The sequence below is a fragment of the Solanum pennellii genome, chromosome 2 (genome assembly GCF_001406875.1).
Source record: "Solanum pennellii chromosome 2, SPENNV200".
NCBI classification, from domain to species: Eukaryota; Viridiplantae; Streptophyta; class Magnoliopsida; order Solanales; family Solanaceae; genus Solanum; species Solanum pennellii.
In genome coordinates this window covers 53,924,700-53,947,498 of record NC_028638.1, presented here as the reverse complement: position 1 = coordinate 53,947,498, position 22,799 = coordinate 53,924,700, and the positions used below count along the sequence as shown (strand labels likewise).

Below are 22,799 nucleotides of genomic sequence, written 5' to 3'. Positions count from 1 at the left end.
ACTTACACTAAAATAAAAAAAATAGGGAATTATGTAATATTTAAAAAAAGTAGGGAAAATTGGAGAATATAAAAATTAAAGTTGTGTATTTAAGTTATTTTTCCTAATAATAATACATTTTGACCCAATTGTATTCCCCACAACCCATAATTTAACACATCTGCTCGCCAAGTAATGTTGAGTAAAGTTAGATTTTAGATCATTTTGTCATTTGAAGTGAATTGCATTGTTCAATTTGATTTGGCAAATATCATTTAAATAGATCTATGTGCCATTTAATTTTTATTCTGAAATTTAATATTTTCGAAAAGTTATATATTTTCCAAATTTAAATAATTGAGGATATATTAAGTTTAAAAAATTATTCTTTTTTGATTTGTCAAACTAAATTAGTAAAAAAAAATAAATTATTAGGGACGGAGGGAATATATATATTCTAATTCCTCTTCTCAAAAATTGAAGTATAATTTCAAAATATGCTTAGAACTTTATCGTATACCACTTAAATTATATTTTCATTTGGAGATAGATTCATTGACCACAAATTTTTATCTTTACCCAAAATGCTAACAAAAAATCAATAGTTCTTGTTTGGAATATTAATATACGTATAGTTAAATATAGCATAAAATAATTTTAATTTAATCGAAAATAATATAATGTCCAAATTATAAAAGTTGATAAAGGAGATTGGAACATAACAAATCAGGAATTGGGCTCATCATGAACTTAATTTTGAGCCCATAGAAGAGACGAAAAGGAAAAGGTAGAGAAAAATGAGTGTGGATGATTTTTTATATTTCTAGACAATTGATTTAACTTCTTTTTCTGATGATAGATATACTGAAACATTTCTTTTCAAATCTTCTTGTTATTTTTGCAGCATGAGGCGATTGGATGGTAATGTATGTGGTTCATCCCGTTGAGAATCGTAAGCTCTTTACTTTCCATTTATATCTCTGGTGTTTGTTTTTTCTATGTTCTTGACTTATATTTGTTGAATCAATGATCATTCTTTTTGTCTTCATTTGATTTTGTGTATTACATTATATATGCATGGGTCTACGATATTTATACAATATAGATACTATTACATAGATATTATATGCCAATGTATAAATATTGTATAACAATGTGTATAAATGTATATACGTCTCTTACATATAATTATACATCATATATACATGGATATAAATTATTTATATAATATAGACATTATATATATTAGTTGGAAACTATTAGTTGCTCGGTATGTTCTGTTAAAAATTCTAAAATAGATTATCTCATATAATAATATGCACTTAAACTCGCTAATGGAGAAGTTCAAAAATTACAAAAGGGGTTGATGATTTTTTTTATTCTTGAAATTGATTGCAGTTAAATCTAAACTAATTGAGATCAAGAGTGTTGATGATATGCAATAAATTTATAATGACATTTTTATTGCAATATATAATTGTGACGTGCCTTTTATAGTTTTAACATTTTATGTCCATCACTCTACAAATTACTACTAATTTATCACAATAAGTTGTTAAATTTGTTAGTATAAATTATCGCGTATGCATGCTATTTTACTTTTATGTAAACTCATATAAATATATCAAATCAAAATAAAACAAACAATTTATCAACCACATTGGGGAAATTTGATTGCTAAAGGAGGCTGCAAAATAAAAAATTAAAATTTGGGTTCATTCATGAACTTCAAAAATGTCTACACCTGTCACTAATTTTTTGCCCATCTCGAAACTTCACTATTTTTGTGGAATCTTAAGAAGAAGAAAAAACAATAAAAATTACAAACGAGGTTACTTTTATTGTCCAATTACTCTATTTTGATCTAATGAATAATTTTTAATTCAATAAATTAATACAAAAATATGAGAAATAGCTAAGATAATAGATATAATAAGACTTTATAGCTATAATCTTGATAATTTCGTTTTACAATAGTAATTTTATTTGCTATGAAGAATGCAATTTGTATTTCATTTGTCTGTTTGAATATTTCAGTAGTGAAGACAAATAGAGTATGTGTATATAAAATTAAATCAAGTTAACATATAAGAGAAAAATTAAAATACCCGTGTTTGATCTAAATTGTCAACAACCGGCAGAACTACGAAGAAGGAATGGGGCTTACGATTTATCAGCAATAAATATATACAGAGACAGAACCACCTTACTAGGTATTATAATCTTCTTTCTTAAATTATTTTTTTCAAAAGTAACGCAACACAAACAAATGTGCTTGGATTATTAATAAACATATATTTGATTTATGTAATGAAATTGTCATAGTAAATTTATTACATAGGTAAAATTTCCATCTCAAACTAATGTCAATTTAAAAAATAATATAGATATTACTCAAAAAGCACCACTTACGCAATAAATTACTTATCTCTTACTTAGAGCATGTGTTGGCTCTGTTGTTAAAAATAATTTATTTTTATAGTCACTTTTTAAACGGCTTTTTAAAAAAATGTTTTCGAAAAAAAATTAATTTTGACTATTCATTTGAAAAATGTTGTTCATAAGTAGTTTGTGTTCGACTGATCTTTCTAAAATTAAAATGTGCTTATGAGAGTCAAGTATGAAAAATGCTAGTTATTGATGTACTTTTAATATTAAAGTTATTTATAGATAGTAACTATTAAATATCTATTATAGAAAAAAATTAATTAAACTTTACATTTTTAAAATTAAAATGTACATAATTAAATTTTCAATCAATATTTTACCCTTTTAATCTTTAATTGTTATTTTCTTATCTTTTTTCTAACCTAGAAAAATATTACTCTTATTATTATCGTTTTTTTCTAATTCTTTATAATTTTGTAAAATTATATGTAAAATATAAAATAGTAATATATAAACGTAAAATAAAATATAAATTTATCATCTAAAATTAAAAAATAAATTTACCTGATGAAATGTAATAAAACTAATGAGATACGTTAATATTTCATAAAAGATATATTGATAAATATGTGTATATACATGGATATTTTAATCTTGAGAAAAACATATTTTTTTGTTTCTGCTTTTTGTTTTTTAATAAGAATAAAAATTCTTCCCAACAAAAATATAAAATTGTTTCTCTTATATTTAAAAGCACGTTATGAATTTGTCAAACACATAATTTTTCACTAAAAGTGTTTTTCTCAAAAATAAGTTTTCCAATAGAAAAGTCAAACAAACTCTTAATATATCCGTGAAATTAATTTATACACGCCACGTTGCATAAAATTCCAATAATTAATAATTATTTGGTTTATATTTGGATAAAATTTTCGGTGCAAAGTAAAAAAAAAATTATCATCACGTATTTTGATCGTATTCGGTTACAATATTTACAAGTTTGGTTACCAAACTAATTAAGGAAACATGATTCGCACAAAAATGAGTATAAATATATAATTATCTTGAAATAAATAATCTTCTTTAAGTAATTAGGATGCGAACATTTTAAAACCGTCATAGATTATGACGATAAAAGTTACTATAACTACAATAATAAATCATTAGTGCCGTTATAACATTGTCATGCATACCTTTTTTTTGGCTTTTAGGTAAATGCATATTATTAGATTAAACTCTAAATTTAGAAGAATATTATAAATATAACTCAAATCTTAAAACCTATCAATCAAATTGGGGGTAATATATTGGAAATATGACCCGGGCAAAAACAAATGAAAAATTGGGCTCATTCATAAACTTGAAAATGTACACACTTGTCACTGTATTTGAGCCCATTTCAAGTCTTTTTCCTTTTTTGCCCCTCAACCAAATGTTTTGGAGGATATATATGTGCAATGGTCTGGTATTACTTATTAATTTATTAAATTAAGATAAATAATAATTAATTTTTTTCTCATTTTATCCCTACAATTAATTCTCTTAAGAAAATATTTCGTAAAAATTAATTTAACTAAAAAATAATGAACCTTCATTAAATATTTTGAATTTCATGAAAACTAGTAGTACTTACTCAATGTGGAAATAATTACAGTTAAATCTCTCTAAATTAATATTATATTATTGAAATTATAAAATACTATTATTTTGTAGAGGTATTAATTAATCAATATTAAGTTAAAGAATATTTTGAAATTTAATAAATATACATTGTTTTTTCCCCTTAAAAACAATATAGACATGCTTGCCTGTGAGATGAAATTTATGATTAAAAAAATAGTGAGATGTTAAAAAGGAAAAAGAATGGAAGAATAAACAATAATGAAAAATCAAAAGATTGAAAGAAATAGAGTGAATATAGTATTGAAGTGAATATAAATAAATTCCTTTCTTTGACAAAGTTTTTGATTTAAAAGGAAAAACATATTGGACACTATAATTTCTTGAAATAATCAAGTGATTTATGACTTTTCTTAGTAAATTTACTTTAGACGATATTTTGGGTAAAAAAATGAATTTACAGCAATATTTTTGTCAGCCTCCTCTAATTACGAAAATAATCCCAAAAGTAGAGTCATGTCAAATTTGTGCCTTAATAATCGTGCCAAATATATTTATTATTTTACTATATAACTCTTTGAATATAATAAATACAATGATTTGAAAAAAGTATTAGATAAATGATTATAATTAGTGATAAGGGTAATTAGCAACTAAGTTTAAAATTATCCATTGATTTCATAAAGTGGACAAGTATTGTTGGACATTCAAAATGATTAAATACAATGACTTGAAAAAAGTAATAGATAAATGATTATAATTAGTGATAAGGGTAAATTAGGAACTAAGTTTAAAATTATCCATTGATTTCATGAAGTGAACAAGTATTGTTGGACATTCCAAAATAATATAGTGGACAACTATTATTGAATGGAGATAGTAGTTAATTACTTATGAATATGAATATATGTATATCTCGTTATTTCAATTGCTCGTAAAATTACATATATTTTAATTAATGTATCAGCACAATCAATTTTTACGCGCCACGTCACGTAACATTCCAATAATTAATAATTGTTTGGTTAGATCCAGATTAGATTTTCCGTATGAAGTAAGTATTATTTTTTTGTCGTCGTGTAATTTGGACGAATTCGATTACAAAATTTGCGAGTTTAGTTACCAAGCTAAACAAGGAACATGGTTTGCATATAAACGAGTGTAAATATATAATTATGTTGAAATACATATTATTTTTTAAGTGATTAGAACGCGTACATTTTATAACATTCAGAAGTTATGAAGGTAAAAATTATTATAACTATAATAAAAAATTGTTAATGTCGTTATAACGTTATCCTTTGGCTTTTAGATAAGTGCATATTATTTGGTTAAACTCTAAACTCAGAAGAAGAATATATATATAACTCATATATATGTGCAATGGTCTGGCATTACTTATTAATTTATTAATTAAGATAAAAATAATTATTTTTTCTCATTTTATCCCAACAATCAATACTCTTAATAAAATATTATGTAAAAAAATAATTTAATTTGAAAATAATGAGCCTTCATTAAATATTTTGAATTTCATAAAAATTAGTAGTACTTACTCAATGTGGAAATAATTACAGTAAAATCTCTCTAAATTAATATTATATTATTGAAATTATAAAATACTATTATTTTGTAGAGGTATTAATTAATCAATATTAAGTTAAAGAATATTTTGAAATTTAATGAATATACATTGTTTTTCCCCTTAAAAACAATATAGACATATTTGCCTATGAGATGAAATTTATGTGCAAAAATAGTGGAATGTTGAAAAAGAAAAAAAATGGAAAAATAAACAATAATAAAAAATCAAAAGATTGGAAGAAAGAGAGTGAATACAGTATTGAAGTGAATATAAATAAATGCTTTATTTGACAAAGTTTTTGATTTGAATGGAAAAAATTATTGGACAATGTCATTTATTGAAACCATCAAGTGATTTCTGACTTTTCTTTTAGTGAATTTACATTAGACGACATTTTGGGTGAAAAAATGAATTTACAGCAATGCCTTTGTCAGCCCCCTCTAATTACGAAAATAACCCAAAAATTAGAGTCATGTCAAATTTGTGCCTAAATAATCGTGCCAAATATATTTATTATTTTACTATATAACTCTTTGAATATAATAAATACAATGACTTGAAAAAAGTAATAGATAAATAATTATAATTAGTGATAAGGGTAATTAGAAACTAATTTTAAAATTATCCACTGATTTCATAAAGTGGACAAGTATTGTTGGACATTCCAAATGATTAAATACAATGGCTTGAAAAAAGTAATAGATAAATGATTATAATTAGTGATAAGGGTAAATTAGAAACTAAGTTTAAAATTATCCATTGATTTCATAAAGTGGACAAGTATTGTTGGACATTCTAAAATAATATAGTGGACAACTATTATTGAATTGGAGATAGTAGAAAATTACTTATGAATATGAATACATGTATAGCTCGTTATTTCAATTGCTCGTAAAATTACATATGTTTTAATTAATGTATCAGCAAAATCAATTTTTACGCGCCACGTCACGTAACGTTCCAATAATTAATAATTGTTTAGTTAGATTCAGATCAGATTTTCCGTATGAAGTAAGTATTATTTTTTGTCGTCGTGTAATTTGAACGTATTCGGTTATAAAATTTACGAGTTTAGTTACCAAACTAAATAAGGAACATGATTTGCATATAAACGAATGTAAATATATAATTATGTTGAAATACATATCATTTCTTAAGTGATTAGAGCGCGTGCATTTTATAACATTCAGAAGCTATGAAAGTAAAAATTATTATAACTATAATAATAAATTGTTAGTATCGTTATAACGTTATCGTTTGGCTTTTAGATAGATGCATATTATTTGGTTAAACTCTAAACTCAGAAGAATATTTATTATAAATATAACTCATATCTTATAACCTATCAATCAAATTGGGGGTAATACATTGAAATATTAGACCTGGGCATAACAAATGAAAACTTGGGCTCAAATGTGTACACTTGTCACTCACTATATTTGAGCCCATTTCAAGACTTTTTCCTTTTTTGCCCCTCAACTAAATGTTTAGGGCGATATATATGTGCAATGGTCTGATATTACTTATTAATTTATATATGTGCAATGGTCTGATAATACTTATTAATTTATTAAATTAAGTTTTTTTTTTATTTTATCCATCAATTAATATTCTTAAGAAAATATTATTTAATAAATTGATTCAACTAGAAAATAATGAACCTTCATTAAACGTTTTCAATTTCATAAAAACTAGTAATACTTATTCAATATGGATCTAAATTAATATTATATTATTGAAATTTTAAAATACTATTATTTTGTAGATGTATTAATTAATCAATAAATTAATAAATATTAAGTTAAAGAATATTATGAAATTTATCTTGTTTTTTCCTCTTGAAACAATATAGACATATTTGCATTTAAGATGAAATTTATGAGCAAAGCTAGTGGGATGTTGAAAAAGAAGAAGAATGGAAGAACAAACAACAATGAAAAATCAAAAAATTGAAAGAAAGAAAGTGAATAAAATATTGAAGTCGATATAAATAAACGTTTTTTTGGGTAGAATTTTTTATTTGAAAGGAAAAATTATTAGATAGTGTAACTTTTAAAACTATCAAGTAGTTTATGACTTTTATTAGTAATTTAACTTTAGATGACATTTTGGATGAAAAAGTTAATTTATAGCAACATCCTTGTCAGTCCCTCTAATTATGAAAATAACCCCAAAAGTATAGTCGTGCCAAATTTGTGCCTATATAGTCGTGTCAAATATATTCATTATTTTACTATATAACTCTTGAATATAATAAAGTGAAAAAGTATAAATAAATGGTTATAATTAGTGATGTGGGTAAATTAGGAATTAAGTTTAAAATTATTCACGGATTTCATAAAGTGAATGAGTGTTATTGGACATTCCAAAACAACATAATGAACAACTATTATTGAACGGAGAGAGTAGTAAGTTACTTATGAATATGAATATTAAAGTCAATTACTCGTAAAATTACAAATTTTTTATTAATATATCAGTCGAATCAATTTTTACGCGCCACGTTGCATCATATTCCAATAATTAATAATTATTCGGTATAGATCTAGAGCAGATTTTCAGTACAATATAAGAATTAAATTTTTGTCGTCGTGTAATTTGGACATACTCGGTTACAATATTCATGAGTTACTTACCAAACTAAACAAGGAAACATGATTTGCACGAATATATAATTATGTTGAAATACATATTATTTCTTAAGTGATTAGGGCGCGTGCGTTTTATAACGGTCACAGGTGATGGCGGGAACTATAACTACAGTAATAAATCGTTAATTCAGTTATAACATTATCTTGCATGCTTTTTTTACTTTTACTTAAACGTATATAATTAGGTTAAAGTTTAAACTGAGATGAAGATTATTATCAATATAATTCAAAATGTTAAAACCTATCAATTGAATTGGGGGTGAAAAATAAAACCTGATCCTAAAAAATGAAATATAATAAATATAATGTCTTGAAAAAAATTAATAGATAAATTATTATAATTAGTGATAAGGGTAAATTAGGAACTAAGTTTAAAATTGTCCATTGATTTCATAAAGTGGACAAGTATTGTTGAATATTTCAAAATGGTATAGTGAATACTATTATTGAATAGAGATAGTACTAAGTTACTTATGAATATGAATATATGTATATCTCGTCATTTCAATTACTCGTAAAATTACATATATTTTAGTTAATGTATCAGCCAAATCAATTTTTACGCGCCACGTTGCATCATATTCCAATAATGAATAGTTATTTCGTTTAGATCCAGATCAGATTTTTTGTACAAAGTAGATACTATTTTTTTGTCGTTATGTAATTTGGACATACTCAGTTATAAAAGTTTGCGAGTTTAGTTACCAAATAAATAAGGAAACATGATTTGCACCAAAAAGAGTGTAAATACGTTGAAATACATATTATTTTTTAAATAATTAGAGCGCGTGCATTTTATAACCGTCAGAGGTTATGGCGGTAAAAGTCACTATAACTGTAGTCATAAGTCGTTATGTCGGTTATAACATTATCTTGCATGCTTTTTTCATTTTTACGTAAACAAATATAATTAAATTAAAATTTAAATTGAGATGAAAATTGTAAATATAAATCAAAATCTTAAAACCTATCAATCAAATAAGACCCGAGTCTAAGAAATGAAAAAGTGGGCTGATTCATAAACTTTGAAAATGTGTGCGATATTTGAGCCCATTTGAAGACGTTTTCCTTTTTTGCCCCTGAACCAAATGTTTTTGGACGATATATATATATATGTGCAATAGGAAGTACATATTTTGTGTAACTGAGGCTGCGTTACATAATATATATAACAACACCAACATTACTTTTATCAATTCATTTTTTTTTTGCCTCACCTCTTCGCCTTTTACCTCTTTGTTTCTCATAACTTGTCTTCTGTGTTGTGTGTTAGCAGTTCTGAGTCGGAGAGGAGGGAAAGAGAACAGGGGAAAGGGAAAAAAGGGCCACCAAGAATGAATTGACAGAATTTTTTTATCTGATCTAAACCATTGGATTAACTCTTTGTTTGTGTTGATAGATCTGTTAAGACTTCTCTTTTCTCATCCTCAGAAAATCTGAGGAAAATCTCTAAAGTGAGTTGTTTTGAAAATGGAAGCAGATTTTTTTTCTTTTTTTTGTTTGTTGTTGTTAAACTTCTTCTTGCTGTTCTGTTTTTTTTTTTTTAACAGGATGAAACGATTGAGAGATGATGGGTATGATAGCCCTTCATTTAAGCGGCCATTTGGCTCCAACAGAGGAGAATCGTAAGTTGTTTGGCTTGTGTCCATTTTGTATCTGATAATCTTTTTTTGTATGTACTTGTTTTTGATGGATTTTTTTTTTTAATTTGTTGAATTCTTGGTAACTCTAGGTAAATCAGTGATTTCTAGTTGTTATATCTTTGTGTGTTGTGTCTAACTTTGTGATCAAAAAATGTTTAATGAATTAGAATAGGTTTATCATTTTTTTTATCAGTCAAGAACTATCAAGCAGATATGAAAATAAAGATTGGATCTTTACCCATGTTGTTTTGTTTGGGTGAGTCTTTTTTGCTTCTTTTTTTTTTGTCTGTTAGTTCATTTTTAGGGCAAAGGCTATAAACGCAACATAACCTTTATTTATTTGGTTGTATCAAAATCAAGGGATTAGTGAATTCTGAATGAACTATGAATTTGCTGAATTTTTGGTAATTCTAGGTAAATCAGTAATTTTTAGTTTTTCATCATGTGGTGTGTTGTGTGTGATTATGTTACCGGAAAATATTTGGATGCCATTTTCTGCTTTATCTTGTGTTTTAGGGTAGGTTCTATCATTTTTCTTACACCACTCGAAATTATTAGGCACAATTGAAGATAAAGATTATCCTTATCCATGTTGCATTTGTTTGGGTGGGTGCTTTTTGTTTTTCTGTTAATTCATTTTTAGGGCAAATGCTTTTACTTAGCACCACAACCACTATTTATTTGCTTATATCGTATCAACGGTTTTTTCAATTTTGAATGAACTATAAAAATCATTGGTTTGTAGTGGATGAGAGTATAATTTAACCTATTGGAGCATATTGGGAGGAGGTCTCTGACAATAAATTTGTCTGGCAAATTTTTGCTGTGGTTCTCTGTCTAATGTTTTTCTTCTTTTCTTTTTTCCCGGATGAAGCTACAGTCCATCACAAGTTCCAGGAAGTGGTCAGGGTGGAGTTGGTGGTGGCAGCAGTGCTGGTGGAGCTAGTGCTAGTAATTCAAAGCTGACAACTGGTGATGCATTGTCTTATTTGAAGGAAGTCAAGGACATGTTTCAAAGCCAAAGGGATAAGTATGACATGTTCCTTGATGTTATGAAAGACTTTAAAGCTCAAAGGTTTGCTCCTTTAATCTTCCTAGTGCTATTTTCATTCCTATTCAATTTGGTGATTTATGTGGGATTTTCTTCGCAGAATTGATACTGTTGGTGTCATAGCTAGAGTAAAAGACTTGTTTAAAGGGCATCCTAGGTTGATCCTTGGATTCAACACCTTCTTGCCCAAGGGTTATGAAATAACCCTCAATGATGAAGATGAGGCTCCTCCAAAGAAAGTTGAGTTTGAAGAAGCTATTAGCTTTGTTAACAAAATAAAGGTTACATTTCTGTTACCTTCCAGTTTAAACAATAAAGGTCTGCCTTTTTCTTCTTTACAAAAAACTCTAGTCCTAACTTACTAGGTTATCATTTTCTGCAGACCCGTTTCCAAAATGATGATCACGTTTACAAATCCTTCCTAGATATTTTGAACATGTATAGGAAGGAACACAAGGGAATCGATGAGGTGTACCGTGAGGTAATAATTTTTTAAATTGGGATACATTACATAGATATATTATAGATGATCTTTATTTTTTAATTTTTTGTTACTATAAATGTCATATCATATGTGTAGGTTGCCGTACTTTTTAGTGACCATCCAGATTTGCTAGATGAGTTCACTAGGTTCTTGCCAGATAATTCAGGAACTGCATCAGCAGCACAAACTTCAGTTGGCAGGCCTTCATTCCATCGCTATGATGAGAGGAGCTCAGCTATGCCCATTCTCAGGCAATCGCACATGGACAAGGTTTTCTTTTTTGCTTTTCTTTCCTGGTTGTTTTATTCATCTATTAGTGCTGGTTGCCCTACACCTATACTCACCTCTTTCAATCTGTTGAATCTGAAGCGCTTCCGTCGGGATAGGATTATTGGTCCTTACGCTGAAAGAGACCTTAGCATTGAGCGGCCTGATTTGGACGACGAAAAAACAATGATGAAGTTGCATAAAGAGCAAAAGAGACGTACTGAAAAAGAGAGCAGGGACAGAAGAACTCATGATCAGGATTATAAAGAACCTGATAATGAGAATAATGAAGATCTAAGCATACAGCGCCACACTGATAAAAAGAAATCTGCTCGGAAGGTTGAAGAATTTGGAGGACCTCATGAAGATAAAGATGCCCTGAAAAGTGAGTGCATGATTACCATTGTCTGAATGTATGTGTTTGTTGTGCTGCATTAAAACTTCCACCATTAAGGGCTATGGTTTGTGATAAAACTGATTTGAAGGCCATCTATTTGCTTTTTGTTAATTCATGGTGATTTATTACAAGGGCTTGTTCTTAACTACCCTAAAAGTTGCTAAATGGTCCCAATTTCTTTTCAGGCGGTTTTACTTTTCATTTTTTGTGTTCTTGATGTATGCACATGTTTTCAGCATAGACTGTTGCTGAGTTTGATTATTAACCTTTTAATATAATTTGCTTGATTTTGCCAGATATGTATAGCCAAGAGTTCAGCTTCTGCGAAAAGGTCAAGGAAAGACTACGAAGTCCTACTGATTATCAGGCTTTCTTAAAATGTCTTCACATTTATAGTACAGAAATAATTACAAGGACCGAGTTACAAAGTTTGGTACGTCTATCATGCAATTAGTTTAATCCTTTTTGCTCCTATGTGACAGTAATGTTTGTTTATAATCATTGCTATCTATGGTTAGCTTTGGTTCCGTTTGGTTTTCCGTACACAGTAATGGACTTATGGTTGCTCTGCTGATGCTGCAAAATGGTTCTGATATATATGCTAGGACTAGATCCATTATGCAAAACATATCCTCTCTTTTGACTGAAAAAAGGGAGAAAAAGATGTTCCCCTCTTTGTTGGGGTGGAAAATGAACTGAATCCCGGTTTTACTGGTTTTTGTGGTACTTGTATTTTTGAAATGATATACAAGTCAGTTTGGGATTTGAAAACATGCTCATCTCAGGTTGCTGATCTGCTTGGAAAACATCCTGATCTTTTGGAAGGTTTCGGTGAATTTCTAGAGCGTTGTGAGCAAGATGGTAAGTCTTGAAATTTCACGATGGTAAATTTGTTGAGCCACATATACATGAGTACATTCTGATTGGGTTCCTGCTTTACAGATGGATTTCTTGAAGGTTTTATGAGGAAGAGTAGATGGAATGACGGGCATGCTTCCAAGTCAGCAAAGGACGATGGGAAAGAGAAAGAGCCTAAGCGTGAGACTGATGGAACTAAAGAAAAGGACAGATACAAGGAGAAATACTCGGGAAAATCCATCCAAGAACTTGACCTCTCAAACTGCAAACGCTGCACACCCAGTTATCGGCTTCTCCCTGATGATGTAGGACATTGGTCTATTGGTTTTCCTAATACGATCATAGATGGAAGAATCTCAATCTCTATGGATCATGTCTGACACAGATTTGTTAATATCTTTATTCTGCAGTATCCAATACCTACAGCAAGCCAAAAATCAGAGCTTGGAGCTCAGGTGTTAAATGACCATTGGGTTTCTGTGACTTCAGGGAGTGAGGATTACTCGTTTAAGCACATGCGCAGGAATCAGTATGAAGAAAGCCTGTTCCGTTGTGAAGATGATAGGTAAGTCCTTTCCTAAGTTAAGAACCCCCCCCCCCCCGGGTTCAATCTTAGAGGAAGAGTCTTGTAAGCTTTCTTGACAAATAAGAAGCAGTAAATCATCTGAAGTAATTCTCTTGAAAATACTCTTTGTGATTTTGCTCTTACATTTTGTCACTGATGTTTGGAGTTTTTTAATAATTCAGGTTTGAGCTAGACATGTTATTGGAGTCGGTGAGTTCAACTGCTAAGCGCGTAGAAGAGTTATTGAATGCCATTAACGATAATTCAATTGGTGGGGCATTCCGTGTTGAGGACCACTTTACAGGTTTGTCAATGTTGACTTAGATGGTAGCAGGCTGCTTTTTCTCCTTTCAGTTTCAGTCGCTTACATTAAAAATACATAACTATTTAGCTTGTTGATAAACAAGGTATTTTACATTTTGTAGTCTTAAATTTAAGATGCATTGAGCGAATCTATGGTGATCATGGTCTGGATACGGTGGATATTCTGCGTAAAAATCCATCTCATGCGCTGCCTGTTATACTGACCCGCTTGAAGCAGAAACAGGAGGAGTGGACCAAGTGTCGCACTGATTTTAACAAAGTTTGGTCAGAGATCTATGCTAAGAACCATTATAAGTCACTTGACCATCGAAGTTTCTACTTCAAGCAACAAGACTCAAAGAATCTTGGCTCAAAATGTAAGTCTAGAATTTGTTTTATATGTGATGATCTTTTTTTGGCCGTGGTCTGTTTCCTCTGTTCCTTTTCTCCATAATTTTGAGTAACTCTCAGGTCTTATGGAGCTGAAAGATGGTATTTCAGTTGATGATTGCATCACTTAATGTGTGTGCTTCTGACATTTAAAATCTTCCTCTTCCTGACGCTGCTTTACTTTTTGTTGTTACCAACATCATCAGATTTGATGAAATCTCATTCCTCCGAATCATGTTTCAAACTTAGGTTATCATATTTTAACTCACTGCATACATGCTAGCCTTTCTATCTGCACTTTTTTCATGTATATAACTTCCTCCCCTTCTTTGCTGGAGCTAGGGGATTTCTCAGTTCCGCTTTTCTTTTCCAATATAGACACTTCTACGTTATGTATTACACTTATGACACAGTTCTTTGGATTCTTGATTCTACTTTTGCACGTCTTAGGATGTCACTATGAGTTAAGCAGAAGCAAAGTACAGTATGCACACTTCATGAATAGTTGGTATATCTATCTTCAATTGGGCAGTTTCTGTGGTTCTTGTCTTTTAAGTTTCATGTTTTCGGTTAACAGCCTTACTGGCGGAGATCAAAGAAATAAAGGAGAACAAGCAGAAAGAAGACGACATGATTCTTTCTATTTCCGCTGGAAGTAGATATTCTATAACACCAAATCTTGAATTTGATTATACCGACTCTGAGCTTCATGAAGACTTGTACAAACTTATCAAGTATTCATGTGAAGAGGTTTGCTCCTCCAAAGAGCAATTAGATAAAGTACTGGGATTATGGACCAACTTTGTTGAGCAAATCTTGGGTGTTCCTTGTCGTCCTCGTGACTCAGAGGCTACTGAGAATGATGTCTTATTGAAGCCGCATGGCCCAAAAGTTGATGGAGCTAGCATTGGTGAAAGTGATGGCAGTCCTAGTGCAGATGCTACTACTAGGAATTGTAAACAATCAAAAGTTATCAGCAACAGAGATGCTAATGCTTCCCCCTTACGAGTAAATCCTTCTAGGACAAGCTTTGCAAGTGCAGATGCTCTCCCCAAAGAAGATGGTTTGCCAGTGACTGGTGAGCACCTAACTATTTCTGATGCAGCTCCTGCTATGGGAGCAGATACTGTTCATGGAAGAGTGGAACTAACTTCAGGTATATATCTACCTACCAAGTCTAAACCTGTTCCAATATTTCAAAAACTGTTTGGTTTTTAGCCAAAACATAGAATAGCTGATGCTTTTTTAAATCCAGGGCGTGCTGCAAGACAGGGTAATGGTGCTTCTGACGATGGTCAAGTATCCAAGTCTAACATCGATAATGTGCCAGCATCGGAGGTATGAGACACTGAATTTTGTCAACTTTGGTTGGTGCTAATCTTCTTGACTACTTATCACTATGGCATGATTTTTCTTTGTGAGACAGAGTGATACTTCAAGATCGATTCCGTTGGGTAATGGAGGGTTTGCAGAAGGCTCTACAATGAATGGGTACAATGATGATTCAGCTGATCCCTGTAAAAATGAGAAAGAAGAGGGTGAGTTATCACCTAATGGTGATTTTGAAGAGGACAATTTTGTTGCCTTTCGAAGTGGTGCCTCGCACAATGAAAGTGTGCAATATCAAACCAGAGGTGCTGAAGAGATTGGTTCTCAGGATGCTGCTGGTGAAAATGATGCAGATGCTGATGATGAAGATAGTGAAAATGTTTCTGAGGCTGAAGAAGATGTTTCTGGCAGTGAGTCTGCTGCTGATGAGTGCTCTCGAGAAGAGCATGAGGAAGAGGATGACGGAGAGCATGATGAACTTGATGGTAAAGCTGAGAGTGAAGGTGAGGCTGAGGGGACGAATGAAGCACACTATGCTGGAGGTGATGGCAATGTGTTGCAAATGTCCGATCGGGTTTTGCTTACTTCAAAGCCACTTACAAAATATGCGGCTTCACCTGTATGTGAGGGAGTGGTGAAGTACCCGCGGGTATTCTATGGAAATGAGACATTCTATGTGCTTTTTAGGCTACAGCAGGTAAGGAGATTCACCTTCAAGTTTAATTTTCTAGTTTGCAGTGGTTAAATCTGAAGGCCCTCTTTTTTGTAGATTCTATATGAAAGGTTATTATCAGCAAAGATGAATTCAGCATCGTCCGAGTCAAAATGGAGAACTGGAAAAGATACTGGTTCTATTCCGTATGACAGGTAGGTTGCAGTTCTTCTTCGCTTGCAGTTATACTAGCCTTTCAATAAGTTTGTTTTTGAGGACAATGGATATGCTTGCAGATTCATGAGTGCGCTGCATAGTTTGCTAGATGGTTCTGCAGAAAATTCAAAATTCGAGGATGATTGCCGATCAATCATTGGAAATCAGTCATATGTGCTATTCACGTTGGACAAGTTGATATATAAGCTGGTCAAACAGGTGTCCTTATTCTCCTGTATCTGAATTTGACTTGGGGTGCTGCTACTTGGTATTCTTTGAGTGTAATTTGGTTTTTCTTGCTTCAGCTTCAAACAGTCTCGAGTGATGAGCTGGACTGTAAGCTGCTTCAGTTATATGAATATGAAAGATTAAGGAAACCTGAGAAATTTGTTGATTCAGCTTATTATGAAAATGCTCATGTCCTCCTCCAGGAGGACAGCATTTACCGGTTTGAATGTGTAAGTTTCTGAGTAGTTACGTCCCTTTTTCTTCTCGTTCTGTTGAATATGCTGAAGTTGAAGTGCAGTAAAAGAACTGTTCTTTTTGTGTTGTAGATGTCTTCGCCTACCCGTCTGTCCATCCAGTTGATGGATGATAGAAGTGACAAGTCTGAAGTAGTTGCAGTTGCTGTAGATCCCAATTTTGCAGGTTATCTGCACAATGATTATCTGTCAGTTAAACATGGGAAAAAGGAGTCTTCTGCAGTTCTGCTGAAGAGGTATTACGCAACTATGTAATATTCAGCTTAGAAATGCAGTGCATCAGTCTCAAGTACTAAGATGTAGGATATATATAAATAAACTAAGTGGACAGAGATTCTTTTAGAGAGGATGTTGGGGATGCTCATCAGTCTACTCTGATTAAGTGCTAATTTGACTTGCCATCCATTGCTTTCCATGTCTCATCGTTTTGTTTCCATAATCCACAGAAATAAGCGGAAACGTGCTGACGATGATGAATCAACTGCTTTGTGCATGGCAATGGAACATGTTATCCTTGTAAATGGTCTGGAATGCAAGATGGCTTCAAATTCATCGAAGGTAAATGAGTTTTATTCCTGTTCACATCATTATGTCATCCTGATTTCTTGTCCACTTCATTAATACCCAGCTATACTTCTTTTGCTCTTTTTTTTTTAATAGTTCACTGAAGATTCCTCTTTTGACATGTTAAATCCTTGCAGATATCATATGTGCTTGACACAGAGGACTTCTTTTTCCGCCAGGGTGGTAAAAGAAGAAAAGTTTCATCTGGCAGATTGTCATGTCTTTACCAGGCCAGAGTAGAAAGGTTCCATCGTGTTCTGTTGTCATCATTATGATGATACATGGCCTTGATCAACCAGGATGTTGAACAAGGTTTAGACCATCGCTCTAAAGTAAATTCACATTGTGGGTTCTAGTGTCACTTCAAAGAACATCTTTTTTAGCCGACTCCAACAGGTTTCTATACTCCAGTATTGCTTGGGTTATCGGTCCAAGTACTTACTTGGGCAATTGGTCGAATGCTTTGATGCTACTTCACTCTAAGATACAAGGATTCACGAGTGGGGTTTTATCAGTTAAAGTGTATTATCTAGTGAGCACATGTCAATGGCATTTGGGCCATTCTTTTGTAAATATGGTTTTCCGCCATAAATTATATGTTGTAAGCTGTTTTTAATTAGATCTGCTTGCTTGGGATCACAAAGGCGCCATATTTCGTTTCCTCCTTGGGAGTAAACTCTGTGCCAGTGTCCTGTGAGCTGATCAAGTTCTCTAACAGCTGGGCTTCCTGGATTATAGTGATAAATTAGTTGACTCTAGTAATAGGTGAAAAGGCTTTATACAGTGGGGTTTGTTTGCCCTGGCTTTGTACAGAGCATACATTTGGATTCCTATACTTGCTGAAAAATAGAAGGTTTATTGCCTTATTCACAAAGGCCTTTTCATTCAAAGTGTTCTTCTGTTTATTGGTTCTTATTTTATTTTTTTTGCCTTAGTATTCCCAAAGATGTATTTATTTGTTTGACAGCCACATGATCCAAGTGATGGTGAAATGAACCAGTTCCCTCAGGCTGGCTTTCTCCGAGGGAAGTTTTGTCCTGTCCGCTAGGATTGAGCTACTTGTTTCACCTTTCGGTGCTTGTTCATTCATTTATTCGGTGATGATTCATATGATCAACTTTTTTGGAATCGAGGCGTAGTAATTGTTGACTCAATTGAGGTTCTCTAAATCTAGCGTAATTTTCTCTCGCTGGGGTACTAATATGAGGAGGTAATTTATCACTATTACTAACCAGGGTTGTGGTAGGATGTTTTTTTTTTCTAAATCAAAGATCCTACATATGTTTTGTCTGTCTTATACGGAAGGAACCTGGATCGATATGGATATCGGATGCTAGAAGGGAAACTAGCTGTCTTAAATTCTTATTCCGCATGGCTGTCTTAAATGTTTCTTCTGTTTTATACGGAACGAATCTAGGTCGATACGAAATCGGAATAAAAAGTTGTCTTAAATACTTCTTCCGTTTTGTGCGGACGAACCTTAGTCGACACGGATACCGGATACTAGAAGGAAAACATGAATAAGCTGCATCTTTCGTTTTACGCGAAATGAACCTGAGGTCGATACAAATATCTGATACTAGAAAGAAAATCGAAATAAAAAGCTGTCACTGTTGTTTATTCGTTTGATGCTTTTTGTTCACTCGATTAGCACAAGAAAAATCCAATAGAATGTGGCCGTGCCCACATGCTACATTCTGTTCGAAAGGGACAACAAAGATAAAAATAAACGCTGTTCATTGTTTTTACGGCGATTAGTTAAAAAGTATATTTAACCTATTAAAATGACTCAAAAATATTCTTCTTTCACTTATTGGTTACATATTTATATAATATAATATAATTTTGCAGTTAATTAAAGGACAATTTTAAGCTTGAAAATATCGGTAGAGATAATTTTAAGAGAGCATTTTTTAGCCCTTTTTAATACGTCAATGAGATTTTCTTTAACATTTTTTATCAATTGGAAAACAATGACATTTAAAACAAAAAAAATTTCTCCCAACAAATTTAAACCATATAAGCTCATAAACGATTTTTAAAAGATTTAACCTGCCCAGGTGCAATAAAAAAAAGTTAGAGAAGAATAAGTGAGACAAACACGTTTTGTTTTTGGCTTTTCATATGACATTTAAAATTAATTCAATTTGAATTCACGTCTGAATATTAAAAAGTCAAAAGTACTTTTCGTCAAAAATATAATTTTATTACAATGAAGTGAAGCAAAAAGAATAAAAGGGTGTGCACAGGCATGAGACAAACTGAGCCATTGACGTGCAGAGAATAATCACAAATTTTAGACGTATATATAGTTGAGAAATAAGAATAAATGTAGTCTCCACAATATATAGGAAAATAGCAAAAACAAATAATGGCCCCTCTGTCTAATTTTACATCACTATATTTGACTAGACAATTTTTCGAAAAAAAGGGAGGGAAAAAGATTTCGAAAAATAATTAACAAAATAATAAGTCTACTATATTACTCTTTATTAAATAAGACCTCAAAATTATGAAAAACAACTATAAAAATAAATAATAAACTAAGGAGTAATTACATAGGATTATGACTTATATTTGTTTTAAGACTACAATATCAATTATCATCCAACTTTATCTATTTTTCTCAAACTATACTTGACACAAAAAAATACATTATCTCTCTTCTATTAAGATTTCATGTCATATTATTTATTTATTTATTATTAAAAAGAATATTGCTTTAAACCTATTTAAATGTTAGGTTGCAATATGTTTTTTTTTTTAAAAATATTGTTTTCTATTTATGTTTTTTGAAAATGTTTTGTTTTTTAGATATATAAAAATAAATTTTAAAAATGAATGAAAAAAAAAGTATTCATTTCTACAACTAACTACTAATGGACTGTTTTAACTATTTTTTTAAAAAAAGTTTTTTAAATGATAATTATTGTTTTTTACTATAAGTTTTTTAATTATTTTTTATAATAACACTTTTTCTTCTCCTATTTAGATAAATATTTCTACATTCCATTTTGTTGGAGCATTCCCTAAAATTACTGAAAGTGTGATAAAAATAAATAGACATTACAGTTTTTTTAATAAAATAATTCAATTTTCAGTTTTCATTTTTTAACGAAATTTGAAGCATTTAAAGATAGCCATTATTGTTTTTATAAAAAAAATAGTTCGATTTCATTTTTTTTCCTTTAAAATTGAAATTAGAGGCATTTAAAAGTCATCCATTTTTTGTCGTTACAGTTTTTCTAAACAAAAAAAACTTTTATTTTCTATTTAAAATAATTTATTTATTTTTAGAGCAAATTCAAAATATTATTTGAAAAAATAAAATTCTGGAATATTTGTCGTGCTGACATGTGACACTTTTTACTTCTCCTATTATATATAGATAGATTTTTTTTTAAAAAATAGATAAACCCACATATTATACCCAGTAAAAAAATTACATTAAAAATTGTAATATGAGTTCCTCCGATACTTCAAGAAAATATGTGAGTTTCTCCGATTCTTTAAAAGGATTAAAAAAATTTAATAATAAATTAAAAAATGTGACATGACACCCTTATAGGAGAGAAATAATGTATTTTATGTGTCAAGTATATTTTGAGAAAAATAAGCAAAGTTAGGTGTGTAATCCTAAAACAAACATAAATAATATTCTTAAGTAATTTTTCAAAAATAAATGAGTATCTAAGAAAATTACTCTAAACCAAAGTGATAAATCTCTTGATTTTTTAAAAGTGAGTAAAACAAAATCACCCAATCGTGCATGTGAACTAGTCAGAAATAATAGAAACGCCCACATATTTTGACTGCATATGCCAGTAAAAAAATGAGTTCTCTTCAAATCACACATGAAATAAATTATTTTCTAATATCTCTTCAAATGTATTTTGTGTGTCTGTAGTTGGTATTATTTCTGTTCAAAAAAATTCCTCATATTGTCCTAAAATGAGCAGAAACTTTGAGGATACACATGATTGAAATTGTAATATTAGCATTTGAAGTAATAAATTTTGCTTGAAATGTAGCATATTACTTGGTCAAGCAAATTTTAGATGTCAACGATTATTAAATTGTAATATTCAAATTTTAGACATACTCGATTTGAGTTTGAATTGTCAACTTCAACAAATTTATATACGCAATTGAAGTTTGAACTATGTATGTTTGTTCATACTAATGTTTCTAAGTTTTTTAAAAAAACAATCATTTGATTTGAATTTACTTTTTAGACTCAAAATTCCTGAGAGACTTCTTCAAATTGCTATAGTGGTGATATTCAAAAAGCAAGTTGATTTTATTTGCACAAAAAATTAAGTGAGGAAAAATTATTGCTAGTGAGATTATTGAAATTCATTAAAGGAATCTAATATCTTTAGGTTCTAACAACTTATTATGTCAATAATATTTAAAATATGTTACTCTATCCGTTTACTTTTACTTGTCACTTATTTTTAAAATAAATTTTTATTTTTATTTGTCACTTTTAATATATTAAAAAAAGACAATAATCATCTTACTATACATAATTGCCTTATATTAGTTATCTATTTTACTAAATTAAAAAAATATTATTACATTAATGTTTTCTATATTACTAATTCTTTCAGAATTTATTTATAAAAATTCAAAAATATTTAAAGGATAAAATAATCTTCTTATTTATAATTTTTTTAATATATTATCTAAAAAGCAAAATGATCCACTAATACAAAAACGGATAGAGTATATAGAAATAGAATACAAGGAATAATAAGAAAGAGCGGAAGGAGAAGAAGGAACAGAGAACTGAGCGAGGAGACTAGGCAATTTTTTTTGAAAGTTTATTCATCACCATTGATTACTGGTTAAATAATTTTAAAAAAATTAAACATAACTTAAATAACAGGATGAAAATTATGTACCAGACAGATGTATTATATTAAAAAGGACTCAACTTTTAAATATAAATAACCAACACTTTAAAGTCATTTTCTCTAGCTTAATTTATCAATTAACACTATGGGTGTGTTTGGTATGAAGGAAAATATTTTCCATGGAAAATGTTTTCCTAGAAAATGTTTTCCTGGAAAACAAGTAGATTTTGGACTTATTTTCTCATGTTTGGTTGGTGAGTAGAAAATATTTTTCGGAAATGATTTTTAGTGTTTGATTTATAAATAAAAAATATTTTTGAGGAACATTTTTTATTTTTACTAGAGTAGAAAATAATTTATGAAATTGAAAATATTTTTTAAAAATAATTTTTTTTGGGGTGGGGTGGTGGGGGTGGGGGTAGTGAGGGGAGGCAGGAGGAGGGGGTAGGAGTGAAAAAATAAAAATTTGAAGTTGATAGTATTTTTAAAAAGCAAAATTAATTTTTTTGGGGGGTT

General features: G+C 30.1%; 1 protein-coding gene across 1 annotated transcript; it reads left to right on the top strand.

Moving 5' to 3' along the window:
* The first annotated feature begins 9,364 nt into the window (after positions 1–9,364).
* Positions 9,365–18,329, top strand: LOC107011061 (paired amphipathic helix protein Sin3-like 2). Its single transcript, XM_015210381.2, has 22 exons — positions 9,365–9,677; positions 9,774–9,848; positions 10,741–10,941; positions 11,018–11,198; positions 11,300–11,398; positions 11,498–11,671; positions 11,771–12,053; positions 12,362–12,498; positions 12,851–12,926; positions 13,008–13,228; positions 13,334–13,488; positions 13,671–13,792; positions 13,914–14,168; positions 14,759–15,337; positions 15,437–15,519; positions 15,608–16,207; positions 16,280–16,377; positions 16,459–16,597; positions 16,684–16,836; positions 16,933–17,096; positions 17,307–17,418; positions 17,562–18,329. Exons 2-22 carry the CDS (start codon positions 9,775–9,777, stop codon positions 17,697–17,699), a joined length of 4,044 nt encoding a protein of 1,347 aa, XP_015065867.1. The 5' UTR covers positions 9,365–9,677; position 9,774; the 3' UTR covers positions 17,700–18,329.
* The last annotated feature ends 4,470 nt before the right edge of the window (positions 18,330–22,799 follow it).